This window comes from Esox lucius, chromosome 7 (genome assembly GCF_011004845.1).
Source record: "Esox lucius isolate fEsoLuc1 chromosome 7, fEsoLuc1.pri, whole genome shotgun sequence".
Taxonomy (NCBI): Eukaryota; Metazoa; Chordata; class Actinopteri; order Esociformes; family Esocidae; genus Esox; species Esox lucius.
Genome location: NC_047575.1, coordinates 19,691,346 through 19,709,294, shown reverse-complemented (window position 1 = coordinate 19,709,294; position 17,949 = coordinate 19,691,346). Strand labels below are relative to the sequence as shown.

At 41.8% G+C, this 17,949-nt stretch overlaps 3 protein-coding genes across 6 annotated transcripts; 1 reads left to right on the top strand and 2 right to left on the bottom strand.

Moving 5' to 3' along the window:
* Positions 1 to 1,753: 1,753 nt before the first annotated feature.
* On the bottom strand, positions 1,754 to 5,557 carry tppp2 (tubulin polymerization-promoting protein family member 2). Its single transcript, XM_010864645.5, has 4 exons — positions 5,387 to 5,557; positions 3,232 to 3,428; positions 2,958 to 3,111; positions 1,754 to 2,829 (listed from the first exon to the last, which is right to left on the bottom strand). The coding sequence occupies exons 2-4, from the start codon at positions 3,420 to 3,422 to the stop codon at positions 2,638 to 2,640; spliced, it is 537 nt and encodes a 178-aa protein (XP_010862947.1). The 5' UTR covers positions 3,423 to 3,428; positions 5,387 to 5,557; the 3' UTR covers positions 1,754 to 2,637.
* A 2,386-nt stretch (positions 5,558 to 7,943) lies between these two features.
* ftr84 (finTRIM family, member 84) lies at positions 7,944 to 10,807 on the top strand. 2 transcript variants are annotated; one of them, XM_010864646.4, is made up of 7 exons: positions 7,945 to 8,599; positions 8,747 to 8,842; positions 9,065 to 9,298; positions 9,466 to 9,622; positions 9,717 to 9,773; positions 9,883 to 9,936; positions 10,015 to 10,807. In XM_010864646.4, exons 1-7 carry the CDS (start codon positions 8,027 to 8,029, stop codon positions 10,554 to 10,556), a joined length of 1,713 nt encoding a protein of 570 aa, XP_010862948.1. In that variant the 5' UTR covers positions 7,945 to 8,026; the 3' UTR covers positions 10,557 to 10,807. The 2 variants fall into 2 exon arrangements, with proteins under 2 accessions (XP_010862949.1, XP_010862948.1); XM_010864647.4 differs by lacking the exon at positions 9,717 to 9,773 and having other exon boundaries at positions 7,944 to 8,599.
* LOC105006222 (zinc finger and SCAN domain-containing protein 12) lies at positions 10,639 to 16,904 on the bottom strand. 3 transcript variants are annotated; one of them, XM_010864650.4, is made up of 3 exons: positions 16,805 to 16,904; positions 15,862 to 16,458; positions 10,639 to 12,334 (listed from the first exon to the last, which is right to left on the bottom strand). In XM_010864650.4, the coding sequence occupies exons 2-3, from the start codon at positions 16,353 to 16,355 to the stop codon at positions 11,470 to 11,472; spliced, it is 1,359 nt and encodes a 452-aa protein (XP_010862952.1). In that variant the 5' UTR covers positions 16,356 to 16,458; positions 16,805 to 16,904; the 3' UTR covers positions 10,639 to 11,469. The 3 variants fall into 3 exon arrangements, with proteins under 3 accessions (XP_010862952.1, XP_019904238.1, XP_010862951.1); XM_020048679.3 differs by having other exon boundaries at positions 15,862 to 16,468; positions 16,805 to 16,887; XM_010864649.5 differs by having other exon boundaries at positions 15,862 to 16,889.
* Between the last annotated feature and the right edge of the window lie 1,045 nt (positions 16,905 to 17,949).

Below are 17,949 nucleotides of genomic sequence, written 5' to 3'. Positions count from 1 at the left end.
AAGCATCTGTACACAGGAGCTTTCTAAACCATCAGTGTCTCATTCTTGACCATAAACAAAACATTTAAAACTATTTTTAAAGGCACTTCAGACTTCAAATTAATATATTTCGGTTGTTCTCAAACTGTTTTAATCCTGAAACAAAACACAATCAAATGGTATCTCAGTCTCTACAAATGGTCTTGGAAAAACATACTTTTACATAATTGCTACTAGCAAAATCAGATTAGAGCGCGTTTTCAACTTATAGTCAGAGCAAATACGCTTTTGTTTCCTATGTCTATGATTGAACCGCTTGAACCGCTTGAACCGCTTGAACCTAGTGTTGACAACATATCAAATGAAATCACACACTCTTTGAGATAAAGTTTGAGAGTTTCTATACTATTCTTCCTCCATTAGTTAATTCCTCAGCGTAATGATGTCATTCCCTTACATGACACCTAGCGTCAAACCGTGCGTCAAACCAATGGTGAGCATCAGTGGGCGTAACTTTATATTCAGTGGGCGTAACTTTATATTCAGTGGGCGTAACTTTATATTCAGGTGTAACTGAATATAAAGAGGAACTTTATATTTGTGTCTTCCTAATTTATGCCAGCGACAACTGGTCAACCAGTATTCGGGACACAACTGCCTGCACAATTTCTAATAAGTATTTATTATTTATCGCTAGCTAGCCATCAATTAGTCTCTGAAATATGGAAATGCATCTAATGCAATACATAGCCCAGATGACCTTTTGATTGGTTTAGCTATTTACATTTTTGTCTGTTCCATAGTTATGGAAAGGGCCCATCAACTTTGACCCCATCTGAAACAATTTTCTGTGTTCATTGCTCCAGCATCGACAGTTGGAGGTGACACTGCTTCAGATGAGGTCAATATGCTCATAGTTTGTGATGATAGTGTCAGATCCTAATGGAGTTATAGACTGCTATTCAACTCACTGCCGATAGGTGGTGTAAAAAACTTGCACTTTTAAGTGCTGGGAGTGTTTTCTCCAGATCTGATATTTGGCTTGAATATATACAGAACCAGTTTAAAGTTTGAAAAAACCTACTTATTCAAGAGTATTTCTTAATTTCTACTTATTTCCACATTGTAGAATAATTGTGAAGACATCCAAACTATGAAATAACAAATGCAATCATGTAATAACCAAAACAGGTTTTAAGCAGACCACAATACATTTCTTTAAAGTAGCCACCCTTTGCCTTGATGACAGTTTTGCAATCTCCATGTACTTTCTAGCCCATTGGGCTAGATGCAACCCCAGATAGCCCAACTGGGATGCATCATTTCATGGTTGTCAGAATATTTAGCAAGTAGAATTATGATACCATTATGCGTGTAGTTTTGTGCATATATGCAAAACCATGCCCATGCATTTGTCAGTGGGTGAGTAGCAGCACTGGACGGTCAGGGATCCATTATTGTAACCGGATTAGGAGAAAATGCATTTCCATTATCTTGCTCTTATTTCATGTTTCCATGTATGAGTTCTTTACAAAGTGCTTCTATTCTGATCACTACTGTCTAAATGAATCAATTTCAGATTAGTTAACTTTACAGTACTTAAGTATCCTGTTTTTTTTTTTTTGCCAATCACCTACTTGACCTCACACGCTTGCACAGATTGTCATATCCCTGTCAATTATGAAAAAAGCCATTGGGATATCAGGTATAGTACATTATATTATTATTTAAGTTATGATAAGATTATTTAAAAAAGTTACATTATGATGAAAAATGACAATGCTGTACTTTTTTTATTATTTTCATTATTACAATTCCATAAATGTATTTTCTGCATATAAAAGGGACAATGCATTTCAGTCAGAAGTGCTGTCAGTCCTCCAGCAGAACAACTCATGCAGTCATCAGAGGACAGGAGTGCCCTCATCTGGCTGTTATGCTCTCTTCATTTGGTCATTGTGACAGTACAAACAAAGCACTATGCTGTACAGATACATTGTATAGCTCTTTATTCAATCACCATTAATCTATTACATCAAAGAATGCGTTAATTTGTTGATTCATTCAACTATCTACAGCAAATTTCCAATATACATTTGTAATAAGCAGATAAAAGCTAAAGGTTTTAATTGAGAAGGTTGTTGGTTCAAACAATGTATAATTTCATTAGCGCCAATTTGCACAATAATAATTTCTTTGAGATTAAAAGGACGTGTTGGCTTTACACAGTTTTTTCAAATGTAAACAGGTGAAAATATAAATTGCTGACCTTTGGTTAGTAGTAGTGGTAAAGAGTGACTTCATGCAGTGATACGCACTTCACTGAAGCCTTTAATAAAGCTGGAGAGTATAGGGTCAGGGTTTGTGCTGGACAATTTAAAAAGCGAGAATATATAGATAATTTACATAAAAATTCCAGTTATTTGTATTGCCCATGACACCGTTTCACCTCCCCTTCCCATCCTACATCACCTCAACCCCATATTGGAAGAGACCTACTGTCAGCTGGTGACTGACAAGCCCATCCCACCACAGTGTCAGCCTACATATAAAGGAAACAGCACAAATGTTCTTATTAGGGTGTTGGGCCACCACCAGCTACCAGAACAGCTTCAGAATACGGTGGCCTGTCTCAGTGTAGCTCTCTGTTCCCCATGCTTATGCTTCCTTGACCTTCTCCTCGTAGGTGCCCTTGCCCTTGTAGGCACTCACATAGCCACTGGCATCTGGGATGTCTTCTCGTCCTGCTTTGCCCTTCCCTTTGCCAGACTCATCAAAGCGCTCCTTGTGTGCCCCTGTGAACTTGGTGGTGTCTGTCAGTCTGTCCACCGCAGCTACCTTGGCCACTTTCTAGAACGGGACAGCAAGAGAAGAAGATACGAAACACTTAGCCACTGAACACTCACACACACACACACACACACACACACACAGGGTATGTTCATCAGACACTGAGCTGCAGCCAGTTGGACACTCACAGTTATGCCCACATTAGCAGGCTCTTTCCCTTTGATGAGGCTGTAGAGATGCTGCACTGCCTCCTCCTGGGCCTTCCCCTTGAAACGTTTTGGGGCCAACTCTGACAGGGCCTGGTTGAACTGCTCAAAGGTGATCACACGAGCTGTCTTCGCTCTAAAATACACACATGAAAATGTTTTCCTTTAGACTTTGTATAGTATTTTTATATTTTCCCCTGGAAAAATGACTGTGAATCTGTCTGTGTGGAAGCTTTGAAACTGGAGACAGTCTCACTTGACTTTAGAGAAGATGATGTCGACGTCGATGGCGGTGACATTCTTGCCATCAATGATCCGGCAGTCCTTGCAGAGTTTGGCAAAGTTCTTGCCATTCATCTCCTTCCCTGTTGCTTTGGTGTCCCCATGAATGGCAAACTTCTTGAAGGCAGTCTCCACCTCTGCTACTGAAACTAAGCCCTCTGCCATTTTGCCCTACAGAGAGGGAGAGAGAGATAAATGTAGAGGGACAATGTTAAGGATCGGGCACCAGAAAAAGACGTAACATCCAGACAGTTGTAATCTCACACTAAGAACAAGTGAAGTACCATAATATTCCACATTAGAAGGACCCAGAGTCCACTCACACAGAAGATACAGGGGCAGATTTGGTCATTAGGCCAAGACATTCTGTACACCAAGTACTCTGAACATTAGACATCACACATACTTCATTTCTCCATGTCTTTTCTGAATCGCCAAGAAAAGGCTGCTGGGTATGCTGACTTATGCTGGACATACTAACACACCCATAATTGAAACAACTAAGAGGCTGATACTAGGATGTTGATACTAGGAGGCTGATACTAGGAGGCTGATACTGAGAGGCTGATACTAGGAGGTTGATACTAGGAGGCTGATGCTAGGAGGTTGATACTAGGAGGTTGATACTAGGAGACTGATGCTAGGAAACTGATGCTAGGAGGTTGATACTAGGAGGTTGATACTAGGAGGTTGATACTGGGAGGCTGATACTAGGAGGTTGATACTAGGAGACTGATACTAGGAGACTGATGCTAGGAAACTGATGCTAGGAGGTTGATACTAGGAGGCTGATACTAGGAGACTGATGCTAGTAGGTTGATACTAGGAGGTTGATACTAGGAGGTTGATACTAGGAGGCTGATACTAGGAGGTTGATACTGGGAGGCTGATACTAGGAGGTTGATACTAGGAGACTGATGCTAGGAAACTGATGCTAGGAGGTTGATACTAGGAGGTTGATACTAGGAGGCTGATGCTAGGAGGTTGATACTAGGAGGTTGATACTGGGAGGCTGATACTAGGAGGTTGATACTAGGAGACTGATGCTAGGAAACTGATGCTAGGAGGTTGATACTAGGAGGTTGATACTAGGAGGCTGATACTATGAGGCTGATACTATGAGGTTGATACTAGGAGGTTGATAGTAGGACGTTGATACTAGGAGGCTGATACTAGGAGGTTGATACTAGGAGGCCATACTAGTAGGTTGATACTAGGAGGTTGATACTGGGAGGCTGATACTTGGATGTTGATACTAGGAGGTTGATACTAAGAGGTTGATACTAAGAGGTTGATACTAGGAGGTTGATACTGGGAGGCTGATACTAGGATGTTGATACTAGGAGGCTGATGCTAGGAGGCCACAAGTAGACCTGGCTGAAAATAAGACCACTCACACATTACAATTCACAAAGAAATTGTTTTCTGGCTACAAAATCAACATTTTGCAATGATCATCTCAATCTCCAGAATGAACACCTGTGGTTTTATTTGAAGAAGGCAATCACACACAAAAAGGCTATCAAGGATGTTAAATAATGCTGTCTAAAGGAATGGTCTAAGATTCCTTCCAATGTGTTCTGTAACTCACACAACATTTCAGAAAAACATCTCAGTGTTAAAACTAAAAATAATAATAAAAAGTTTTTATTATTTTGATTTATTTATCATTTTTGTTCATTATCACCCGTGTTAAGACTTTCTCAACCCAGTGTATAAAAATATCTATGCATTTTAAATGAAGTATGAATACTACTAAACATGCCCGAATTAAGAATTAAGTCAATTAAAGTCAATCTGTTTTCGAGTATTCCCACAATTTAAATGATTTTGTTAAATAAATTATACATTTTGATTGTGTATCAATGCAAACTAAATACAACATTTTATTTTCAATTATATTTCTTAGGCTTTGTTGTTGCCAATTTAAATTATATACGTTATAATATATAATATATACATTTTTATATATATTTTCCATCCCACCGACTATTTTCCCTGGGTTGAATTTTCTTGCCTACTGATAATCTAACTAATTTCTCTGGTTCTCTGTCATGCCTCAGGTTTTGACCTCTTTTTTTCTGAGCCATGGATAAACTGATGTGCAGTATAACTATAGATCTGTTTACCTGTTAGGTGAACGGATGCAGAGTAATGGTGATGCTGGGGATGAACGTGCTAATGCCGAGTCCTCCTCGTAGCCCTGCCTCTACACCTTCACAATGATGACAGAGAGAGAGAGAGAGAGAGAGAGAGAGAAAGAGGAGTGAGCTGGAGAGACTGGGAAGGAAGAGAGCAAGCACAGACCAGCACAAGCCATGAGATCATATGCATCCCCTCCCTCTTGGGCGCATGCGTTCATTACTTAACCATCCCCCTCCCCTCACCCTCCTTTAAGATTCGTCTCACAGCTGGTGCTGCCACACCCTGTCCTCAGTCTGGTTGTTTTCTGTCTGTCTGACATTAAGTACAGCCAATAAATGAGAATAGTATTGAATATTTACAGTTATCTTGTAATATTTTAACTAGAATGATACACAAATCCATATGCAACAAGTATGTTTGTTTTATGTTTCACTGTCCATGTTTGAACTGTACCTTTTATTTAGAAATCTTAATAACCTTCCCCACCTTATGTTTAAAACATCTTAATGGACGTATAATTGAACAGTGAAACACGTGTTTTCTGAGAAAGGATGTTGATGAAACCCCACCCTCTAGTGGATAATCTAGTAATGACACAAACAATATCGTGCCAATAGTAATAGTAGTAATAGTAGAGATGGTGTTGACAGCAGTAATAATGTAGTAATAGTAGAAGTGGTAGTGACAGCAGGAGCAATGCAGGTATAGAAGTAGTAGTGATTGCAGTAATAATGTAGTCATGGTATTGACAGCAGTTCTTATAGTGGCAGTGACAGCAGTACTAATGCAGTTTTAGCAGAAATGGTAGTGACACGAGTAGTAATGTAATTATGGTAGAAGTGGTATTGACAGCAGTACTAATAGTGGTAGTGACAGCAGTATTAATGCAGTTATATTAGAAGTGGTAGTGACACCAGTGGTAATGTAATTATGGTAGAAGTGGTATTGATAGCAGAACTAATAGTTTTAGTGAAAGCAGTATTAATGCAGTTATAGTAGAAGTGCTAGTGACAGCAGTGGTAATGTAGTTATGGTAGAAGTGGTATTGACAGTAGTACTAATAGTGGTAGTGACAGCACTATTAATGCAGTTATAGTATAAGTGGAAGTGACAGCAGTGGTAATGTAATTATGGTAGAAGTGGTATTGACAGTAGTACTAACGCAGTTATAGTAGACGTGGTAGTGACAGCAGTGGTAATGCAATTATGGTAGAAGTTGTATTGACAGCAGAACTACTGCAGTTATAGTAGATGTGGTAGTGACAGCAGTGGTAATGGAGTTATGGTAAAAGTGGTATAGACAGCAGTACTAATAGTGGTTGTGACAGCACTATTAATGCAGTTATAGTAGACATGGTAGTGACAGCAGTGGTAATGTAATTATGGTAGAAGTTGTATTGACAGCAGTACTAATGCAGTTATAGTAGATGTGGTAGTGACAGCAGTGGTAATGGAGTTATGGTAAAAGTGGTATAGACAGCAGTACTAATAGTGGTTGTGACAGCACTATTAATGCAGTTATAGTAGACGTGGTAGTGACAGCAGTGGTAATGGAGTTACGGTAAAAGTGGTATTGACAGCAGTACTAATACTGGTAGTGACAGCACTATTAATGCAGTTATAGTAGACGTGGTAGTGACAGCAGTGGTAATGGAGTTATGGTAAAAGTGGTATTGACAGCAGTACTAATGCAGTTATAGTAGAAGTGGTGGTGACATGTAATAATGTTATGCTGAGCTCCTGTTTATTACACACATCATCTTAACAATTAAATCAATGTGCCATGAAAATATCTGGTGACATCAAAACCTATAGCATTTGCCACATGTTCAAAAGCCACATTCATGACCACATTCACCTACTGAAGGTCTAATACTTAAATAACTTTTTACCAAATTAAATGCTTTTGGTTTTCCCATTCTAAAACTCTTTGTTTAGGGTTACCGTGATTTCAATAGCTGTGGGTGCTGACATATATTGTGTTTATTCATTAGTGTACATAGACACACGCTTTGTTTGAGGCTATTGCTAGATCAAAGAATAAAAGGGCCAGGAAAGGTTTATGGAGATGTGACCTTGTCCTTGTGAATATGTTTACTGTAACAATGTTGTGTGGGTGTACACATGCTGGTACCGCGTCCTGTGTCATTCAGAGAAGACACAGGACAGGATATATGGTCAATTTACGTCATCGGCCATCACGAAAAACACTCACTGCTGCTGTGGCCACAAATGACTGCCATTAGCAGTGGGTCCTTTCAACACACTAACATTATGGCTGTTCCTGAAAATTGGTTCCCTGTTTACATTCACAGCTTGCTTACATATTTTAAATAAAAGGCAAGTTCATCAAGGTCAGTCATTTTGCAAAAAAAACAAAAAAACAAGGGTTAGTGTATGTTACTGCGTGGCATGTTGGTTCATTCCTTCATGGTCACGTTCACTTCCCAGTTTCATGCAGGTTTGGAAATGGTTGTTATTGCTAAGGCCGCTGTTTACACTAAAACACAGGCTCCCCTTTAAACGCCAATAGAAGAGAACCGGGCCCTGGCTTTACACCCTCTTTAAATACAGGTCAGTAGTTCTCCTGGCTAGTTATTTCCACGCGTCTGTCATTCTGAACCATGGCTGAGTCTAACTTCCCTCTTCCCCCGGACTCCTACACTTGCCTTCTGTGCGCGGACGTACTGCGAGACCCGGTCACCATCTCCTGTGGAGACACATACTGCCTGGAGTGCATCAAGATCTACTGGGACCAGTTTGACCACCTGGGGGTGTACAGCTGCCCGCAGTGCCGGGCCACATTCACCCCACGGCCTGTTCTGAGGCGCAACGTGCCCAACGTGACCCAGGAGTGCCGGCAACATCCGGAGCTGCTGCCGTTCCCCAACCTCCAGAGGGATTCGCTGTGTGACTTCTGTGTCGGCCGCCGCAGCAAGGCCGTCAAGTCCTGTCTCATGTGCCTGGCCTACTACTGCGAGACGCACATCAAGCCGCACTACGAGTCGGCCACCTTCAAGAGGCACAAGCTGGTAGACGAGACGGGTCACCTGGACAGGAAGATCTGTCCGCAGCACGAGAAGGGCCTGGAGCTTTTCTGCCGCTCAGACCAGATGTGTATCTGTGTGCTGTGTACCGTCAGGGAGCACCGCAGCCACAACATAATCTCCGCTGAGGAGGAGCGCGCTGAGAAACAGGCAAGACTCAACAATCCACCCTTATTAAACAACGCTAACGGTGTGCGGCGGCTGCAGTGGCGGTCATTTAAGCTCAATTTGAACATCTAGAGACAAAGGAGTCTTCCGGTCCCTCCCAGTTTACTAACAATCTCCTTCTGTTAACAGAAAAACCTGGTGGTGACCCAGTCTGAGGTCCAGCACATCATTCAGGAGCGGATGAAGGAACTGCAGGTGTTGAGACACAGTGTAGATGTACTGAAGGTTAGCTCCATGTCCATGTACTGGTCTCACTCGGACACTTTTAAGGGGACTTCTATTCTTCATTTTAGCACCATAGTATTTTCAATGGTACATTTGTCTGACCATGTACAATACTTGTGTTATAGGAACACACAATCATTCATAAAACAGAATTAACAATCAGTATAATAATTAGAGACGATGTTCTGCCTAATGTGCCGTATCACTCTTCCATAACCTCAGAACAATGCCCAGCGGGCCATGTCGGAAAGCGATAAGATCTTCAGCGAGATGCTACAGGCGGTGGAGCGATGGCACACGGAGGTGAGTCAGCTGATTAAGGCCAACATGCAGGCGGCCATGTCGCAGGCTGAGGGCTACGTGGAACGGCTGGACCAGGAGATCCTAGAGCTTCAACGCAGAGACGTAGAGCTGCGCCAGATCCTGGACACCGAGGACAACATCCACTTCCTTCAGGTACAGCAGTCGGGGAGGAGGGTCAGTGCTGACAACAAGGCTGGTAGAAATGTTCTGAATGTTGCGTGGGCTTTACTACTGAAATCTGTTCAATTCCAAAATGTTAGCGCACTGTGTCCATTCAACTTCAGTGAAACTGTATTAAACATCTTACTTTGGCACTGTAGAATTTCCCCACACTTTGTGTGCCACCTGAGCCCATGGTGCCCAAAGTCCTGGTGAACCCACAGTTTTCCTTTGGGGAGGTCACCAAGACTGCCACCGACATGAAGGAGCATCTTGATGACATCTGTAAGAAGGAGCTGAGCAAAATCGCCAAGCTAGGTTGGTCTAATAATTTCATTAAGATGCCTAGCTACAACTCAGCCAATGAAGAGTATAGCCTTTCAATGTAATCAACTGAACCTTACATTTACAGTAAGTGATACACCTGTGTATATACTTTCACCAAGAGGTGGAGACAAACGATTCAAAGGTATGTATGTATATATATATATATATACACATAAACACACGTTAACATTAGAATGTGAAAATATATCTCTGAATACATAATCCATCTTTTTTTTTCTTCATCTCTACAGTTCCCTCCAGGGTAGATTTTCAGGAACCCAAAACTAGAGCAGACTTCTTGAGATGTGAGTGATACTCATCTGTTCTTCCTAACTCAATCATAGAATTTTCATGTTTCCCATAAACCACTTTGTTTCTCCCAGATTCCTGTCCGCTCACCTTTGACCCCAACACAGCCTACAAGGAGCTGCTTCTGTCTGAAGGGAACCACAAAGTCATGCGCAAGAAGCCAGTCCAGTTTTACCCTGACCACCCTGAGCGCTTCGATGGCTTCTCCCAGGTTCTGTGCAGGGAGTCCCTGGGTGGCTTCCGGTACTACTGGGAAGCGGAGTGGAGTGGGGAGTTCTCCATCGGAGTGGCCTACAAGAGCATTAGCCGCAAGGGTAAGAACTCTAACAGTCTGCTGGGCTACAACGACAAATCCTGGAGCCTGCTCTGCTCTGACTCGGGCTACTCTGCCTGGCACAACAAGATGGACAAGGACCTGCCAGAGGCCCCGCGGGCCACTCGGATCGGAGTCTACCTGGACTACGCTGCCAACACAGTGGCCTTCTACTCCGTGTCAGACGCCATGGAACTCATCCACAAATTCAAAGCCCAGTTCTCTGAGCCCCTGTACGCTGGCTTTGGAGTGGGCTCCTCGGTGTCCCTCTGCCAGCTAAAGAAAAACTTCCAACCTTACTGACTACTGAGTGGGAACACGCTCTACTCTGTGTTAACAGGACTATATAATCTACACGATACTAATGATGCACACTATGAAACAATTCAATTCAGCTGATTTTAATAATAAATTATAAAACAGTATGAGTGAAGTTAATCATATTTCCAATGATAAAACTAACTAATCAGATCAATGTATTTACTTCAATATTTTGTCAAGCATGTTTTTGCATTTGTTGAAAATGGATCAAATAAAGACTTGACTTAGACCAATATGAGAAGGAAATTTGTGACACACTTTCCATCTATTAAGGAAATGTTATAACATGACACATGCAAGGCCAGACAGTATCTCTCAAAGGATGCCTTTCCCAACTGTAAATAAATATACACACTCTTCAGCTAACGGAACTGACACAAATGTATGTAAAGGCCTAGCACAAAACCACAAATAGATCATCTAAAAATAAATACAGCACATTGTTACAAAATGTTATAATCTGTTTTGTAAAATTAAAATACAAACATGACAACAGCTACTCTGAATAGTAAAAAATTACTCAAGAAGATTGAAATAACCAAAATCATGAAACACTATCTTGGCTCAAAGCAAAAACAAAAGTTATTTGAGGTTGTTTACATAATATTTTGGTTTGTGAAAGCTGTTCTGAATGCTCCTGTTTACTGCTTCCTGCCAGTGCCAGACCAGTGCTGTCCCTGTGCTTCTTTGTCATGTTTGGTTGCTGGTTTGTGTTATGTTTATGAAACATGCCAAAAGAAAACAGTGGTAGATTTTAACCCATTAAATTAGATTTAACTAATCTTCCTACTGTACATAGGACATTTACAGAGAAAGACCCCTGACCAGCCCTACTTCAGGCCCTCATTGCCTGTGTCCTCCCTTACAGCCAAGTGAAGAGCAGCTCGTTGAAGCCTCAGGGTGAGTGAGAGAGGTGACGTGGTCCTGGCCTGCTGTGGGACACTTGGTGCCTCTTCATGGTGTCTTTGAGTTTGAACGTCTGTCCACAGTCGGTACACTGAAAGGGCCTCTCCCAGGAGTGGATGCGTGTGTGTTTGTTCAGGGTGCGGCGGTGGCAGAAGGCCTTCCCACACACACCGCAGACGAAAGGCCTGGCCCCAGTGTGAATGTTCCGGTGCTCCTCCAGGCTCCGCTGCTGGGTGAAGCAGCAGCCACAGTCCGGACACTGGTGGGAGGGCGAGGGCGAGGGCGGGCGAGCGTGGAAGGAGGGCGAGGGAACCCTGCGGAGGGTCCCCCAGGTGAGCTGCCCATCTTCCGAGATCAGCCCGGTGTACCTGGCAGTGAGCTCCGTCTCGTCGCTGGAAGCGTTGCTGCTCCGCAGTCTGTCCGTCACGGGGCTGACCTGGACGTAGGGATGACAGCTGTCAGGGGCCAGGGGTGTGGAGGCCATCTGACTGGACGCTGTGACTGTTGGATGAGTGTACATGGTGGAGGACAGAGGGTTGTTTCTGGGATTAGAGACGTACGGCGTGTCAACAGACATACTGTCGTGTCCTGCTGCGTTCCCTGACATTTGGATGGGCTCTGGAGAAGTTATCTGATAGCAGTCGGGGTCCTCCACTTCCTGCTTACATACAAACATGGACCCTTCCTCTGGGACACTCTTGGCAAGGTTCTTTTTCTCCTGGTACTTGGTCACCCCTAAGGCTGGAATCTCCAGGTTGAAATTAACAGACTCCAGTTTTACGGTCTCCAACTCGTTGAGAAATGACTTGGTCAAAGCATCTGGCTGTTCACTGGTGCTCTGGATCTTGACAGTCCTGTAAATTCAACAAAAATGAATGAATAAAAAAATACATTAAGTACTAAATGCAGGGGTCCTAAAATATATGACATGTTATAGATATTTGTTTGATGTTTTAACGTCAGTTTTACGTGAATTAAAGGTTAGATTTCTCAAGTACAGTGAGGGGGAAAAAAATTTTGATCCCCTGGTGATTTTGTACATTTGCCCACTGACAAAGAAATGATCAGTCTATAATTTTAATGGTAGGTTTATTTGAACAGTGAGAGACAGAATAACAACAGAAAAATCCAGAAAAACGCATTTATAAACACTGTATAAAAGAAGCAATCTGTCCACAGAAGCAATCATTCAATCAGATTCCAAACTCTCCCCCATGGCCAAGACCTAAGAGATGTACAAGGATGTCAGGGACAAGATTGTAGACCTACACAAGGCTGGAATGGGCTACAAGACCATCGCCAAGCAGCTTGGTGACAACAGTTGGTGCGATTATTCTCAAATGGAAGAAACACAAAAGAACTGGCAATCTCCCTCTGTCTGGGGCTCCATGCAAGATCTCACCTCCTGGATTTGCAATGATCATGAGAACGGTGAGGAATCAGCCCAGAACTACACGGGAGGATCTTTTCAATGATATCAAGACAGCTGGGACCAGTCACCAAGAAAACAATTGGTAACACACTACGCTGTGAAGGACTGAAGTCCTGCAGTGCCCGCAAGGTCCCCCTGCTCAAGAAAGCACATCTGAAGTTTGCCAATAAACATCTGAATGATTCAGAGAATTGGGTGAAAGTGTTGTGGTCAGATGAGACCAAAATCGAGCTCTTTGGCATCAACTCAACTCGCCGTGTTTGGAGGAGGAGGAATGCTGCCTATGACCCCAAGAACACCATCCCCACAGTCAAACATGGAGGTGGAAATATTATGTTTGACGGTGGACGGGGCCATGTACTGTCAAATCTTGGGTGAGAACCTCCTTCCCTCAGCCAGGGCATTGAAAACGGGTCGTGGATGGGTATTCCAGCATGACAATGACCCAAAACACACGGCCAAGTCAGCAAAGAAAAGGCTCAAGTAGAAGCACATTAAGGTCCTGGAGTGGCCTAGCCAGTCTCCAGAACTTAATCCCATAGAAAATCTGTGGAGGGAGCTGAAGGTTCGAGTTGCCAAACGTCAGCCTTGAAACCTTGATGACTTGGAGAAGAACTGCAAAGAGGAGTAGGACAAAATCCCTTCTGAGATGTGTGCAAAGCTGGTGGCCAACTACAAGAAACATCTGACCTCTGTGATTGCTAACAAGGGTTTTGCCACCAAGTACTGTCATGTTTTGCAGAGGGGTCGAATACTTATCACTCATTAAAATGCAAATCATTTTAAAACATGTGACATGCATTTTTCTGGATTTTTTGGTTGTTATTCTGTCTCTCACTGTTCAAATAAACCTACCATTAAAATTATAGACTGATAATTTCTTTGTCAGTGGGCAAACGTACAAAATCAGCAAGGGATCAGATAATTATTTCCCTCACTGTCCATATACCGTTATAGAAGGTAAAGTACAAACTCATTCGGTCCGTGCTTCAAGGCAAATTGTAAACTGGATGGTTCAAGCTCTGAATTCTGATTGGCCAAAAGCTATGGTATATCACAAGGTTTTCCACAGGTGTGACCAAAACATTTTACTAATAATTAGTATACACTGCGCCGTGTAAAAGTATTCAAAACCCTTACCAATTGTATTATTTCGTTGAATTCCAAATTGTACACAAAATGTAATTCCATGATACTTTATTTTAAAACCAGTTATTGTAAGGCGACATTGGTTATATGTCAGTGAGTATTAGTAAGAACAAAATACTGTATGGCTTGGATAACAATGTCCCCCCCAAAACATCAAAGAGTAACAGAAGTGCATTCATACTCAGTGGAAAACATGGCACAAAGTTAAGTAATCTTTCCCCAGATCAGAGCTGTATGCTACTTCAGAACACGGCACGTTATTAGGTAATCAGCCATGCAAATTACAAAAAAAATATACCGTGCTGTGTCAGATTAGCACAAACTACAAAACTACAATCTCGATGTAGCTCTAACAACTTGGGTCAATCTGGCTAATAATGGCTAAACCTGATAGAAATGTGTAAACCTGTCAGGAAAGAAATGGTCGCTACCCACCCAGCTTGTTGCTGTAACATGTTTTGAAATAAAATGTTTGCTGGTGAGCAACACTTCTAATACCTGTTGCTCATAAACGATTGTTGGCCCCTTTGTGGCTTCTCTTTTATCTCCTTGTTTGAGCACAGAGTTTTGAGGCATAGCTTTTTCTTGGCAGTGCCTGGGTAGTTTGATGCTGCTTCTACTTCCTGATTATTGATCCAACTGTGTTCACTGGGATTTCTCAACGCTTGGATGTTTGAACCCTTTTCCTAATCTATGTATTTGTATAATTGATTTCTAAATTCTGTAGAATGTTTTTGTTCTTTATACTAATCCAAATTCACAGCGTGACCAATGATCCTACAAGAGATGGTGTTTATATCCCAAAAAATGAAATAGCAGCTTTAATGGACCACAAGTGTAGACCAGCAGTAAGGCAACTGTGTCCTCATTAGAGCAATTTATTTAACTGGTAGCTTCCACAGCACAGAGATTGAATACTTATGCAAGCAACAAATACCAGTCACTGATTTTTGTAATAAATATTTCTTAAAACCAATGTCACCACACACTAATTGATTTTAGCCAACGTTTTAAAATAAAGCATTAAACAGAACAACATTTCAACATACCATTAGTAACTCACTACTATGAGAGGACCCACCCCTACCTGTGCCTAATAGAAAATACTGCCCAACCCTGAGGTTACTTTTTCTGCGCTTATAGTTCATCCCCAAACATGTGGCAGAAAACTGTCAGAGTCACATAGTCCTGTGAATGTGTTTATGTATGTGACTGTGTTGGATTGCACTGTGTTGTGCCATGCTCCACCTACTGAAAAAAACAGCCCCAAACAAGTGACAACTCCTAATGTGACAGACTATTTATTCAGTAACAAAACAAAATGGTTTGAGGGATCAACTGCAATTACAGAAATAGTGAACATTTGCCCACATCAACCAAAACAGGACACCCACCTATTGAGGAGTATGTTGTGCTGTGTTTCCACCGATAGTGGGACCAACACAAAACCGGTGATTATCTAAAATGGTGTCTAAACTACATGATACGGAAACAAATCTAAGGAGTTTAAGGGTTTCTAGATGATTAACATAAAAATAAATACTATTAAATCATCTTTGTTTACATTTTCCAGTGATCAAGACAGATGTAAAATGGTATGGTTACCTTCATCTTTGAAATGTTTTATCATTCAGGTCCAAAAGTCACATTTTGAGTACTTTCTCAATGGGCAAATAATGTATGTATAGAGTTTAATTCTAACAAAAAGTAATGAAATTCAAATGGATTTAACCAATTAAACTAAAGACTCTGAGGATGACAGAATAACTGCAGATATGATCGGCAGCAGTGTTGGCCTACCCTTGTTCTTGGGTGTCTGTTGAGCTCTGTGCGTTGTCTGTCTGTGTAGGGGCAGGGGAAGGCGAGCAGACCGTTAAGATCCCAGACTGAAGCCGCTGTTCAGCCATGCTGATTGCTTCCTCCATATCCCTGGGCTGCTGCTTCTGCACCCAGGTGCCAACCTCCTGTGGCAAAAGGGACAGAAACTGCTCCATGGCCACACACTGCTCTACTTGTGCAGCAGTCCTTAAGTCAGGCCTAAGCCAGTGCTTGGCAGCAGAGTCAAGCTTTTGCCCCAGCTCTCTAATTCCCTTCTGGGGGTCATACCTCAGAGACAGAAAGTCCTGCCTGCTCTGATCCTCCACAGTCCACATCTGTCCAAGTATCCTGGTTTGGAAGGCATTAGACAAGCCCAGGGGTCTGATCGGTTGACTCTGCTTCTGCATCTCTTCTTGCAGAAGCCCAGTCAGCCTAGCTCCCCAGTCCTCTGGGTCTTTATCACTCCCTGGTGTCATCCTTGTCTGCTCCTCTTCATCCTGGGATGAAGGCCGGTCAAGGGTTCTGGACAAACCATCCTTGACCAGCTGACTGAGGACCTTGGCCTGGATCTCCCCCTGTCTGGTCAGAGCTTTCAGTTGTTGTTTATGCACATCCAACAGGGACACCAGAAACTCAACCACATCCATATTGATTGCAGCCTTTGGTAAGGACATATGGCCAAATGGATCACAAACGTATCTATTATCACCACAAAGAGTTAGCTAATTATTCGGGTTAAATGTCCAGTACCATTACTAGCTAGCTTCTAGCTAACCTACTAGCTAACTAGCTAACGTTAGTAAGCTTAGACGTTCAGGATAGGTAGGTAATTTAACGATAAATGTCGTACATAAATGTTAAGAATAATCCTATTACCTCAAAATGTATTACAAATACAAAATGTTTGACATGGTTTGCTAGTTACCTGCGATTGCTAACTACACGCCGTGGACGTTTCGATTGCTATCAAGCTAGCTACAAATAATGTTTGGACCATTTTAATAAAGAGCCTGGAAAATTCTAGAGGGGCTGTGTCATAATCTCTCGAAATTTCAGAATGGGACGAAATGGCAGCCATTTTGGTCAGGGGAAAACTAGTACTATAGCTATACCTTTCCTGATTTCACAAAAAAAAAAAAATTGCACTCAATTATGTATAACCAAAGCCTAATATAATGTCAAATTAATACAATTTATGCAGGTTTTTATCCAATTTTATGTATAAAACCAGGAATTCCTTAACATCTGAACGTGAATGCCAGTACAAAACACACACATATACATATATCTGGCCTATATATACTTATAAATGCAAAATCTGACCCCTAGTCCCCATACTTAGCAGTTTTATGACACAAAAAATTACTGGATGGTCACAGGTTTCAGGTTAGCATTCAGTAAACTCTGGATTGCTGTAGGATATATTAGATGTTCTTGTTCACACATTGTGTAAACCAAGCAGACTGGTAAGGGATTAGGGTTTATAGAATTGCATTTGGTGAAAAGAAATGTTTTCACCAAATGCACTTGAAGATGTCACTTGGGTACTTGAAGATGTCACTTTTAGGCAGCAACAGAACCAATCAAATGAATTACAGTATCCCGGGATGCGTAGTAAAGAAGCATGTCGTAAGGCTATGATTGACCGACTTCCTGACAAATATGGCGGACATTTTTCCGATTACAAGAGCGACATAAATCGGTCCATCTCGAAGAGTGTTCTAGTTCATCAATCTATGCGATGTACGAGGGGAATGTTTACTACGTTACAACAAGCGGAAGTAAATTCAGACGTGGTCACAACCTAAGTGTACCCCAGGAAACATTAGCGTCATGCTGGCAACATTAGAGATTCGGTAGCAACAATAAGGCTTCCGGTTTTCGGATTTAGCCTTCAAAATAAAAGTACGTTTTTCAGTAATTCGCATTGTCCGAATTTGGCTTAGAACATGTTTTAATACACACTTTTTTATTGAAATTACTCTTAAAAATAAACAGATATTAATTGTTGTAAATGTTTTGAGAGGAATATTTTCATAAAAAAATCTTTCAATTTGTCAGTTTTGAACT

Excerpts from the sequence above, each read along its gene's own strand:
- tppp2 (XM_010864645.5), bottom strand. The coding sequence starts at position 3,422 with ATGGCAGAGGGCTTAGTTTCAGTAGCAGAGGTGGAGACTGCCTTCAAG. Across the intron at positions 3,112-3,231 it reads ATCATCTTCTCTAAAGTCAA|AGCGAAGACAGCTCGTGTGA; the intron begins GTGAGACTGTCT and ends TGTGTATTTTAG. Across the intron at positions 2,830-2,957 it reads CTGCTAATGTGGGCATAACT|AAAGTGGCCAAGGTAGCTGC; the intron begins GTGAGTGTCCAA and ends GTCCCGTTCTAG.
- ftr84 (XM_010864646.4), top strand. The coding sequence starts at position 8,027 with ATGGCTGAGTCTAACTTCCCTCTTCCCCCGGACTCCTACACTTGCCTT. Across the intron at positions 9,623-9,716 it reads GAGCAAAATCGCCAAGCTAG|TAAGTGATACACCTGTGTAT; the intron begins GTTGGTCTAATA and ends TTACATTTACAG. Across the intron at positions 9,774-9,882 it reads TGGAGACAAACGATTCAAAG|TTCCCTCCAGGGTAGATTTT; the intron begins GTATGTATGTAT and ends TCATCTCTACAG.
- LOC105006222 (XM_010864649.5), bottom strand. The coding sequence starts at position 16,553 with ATGTCCTTACCAAAGGCTGCAATCAATATGGATGTGGTTGAGTTTCTG. Across the intron at positions 12,335-15,861 it reads ACAGACACCCAAGAACAAGG|GACTGTCAAGATCCAGAGCA; the intron begins GTAGGCCAACAC and ends TTGAATTTACAG.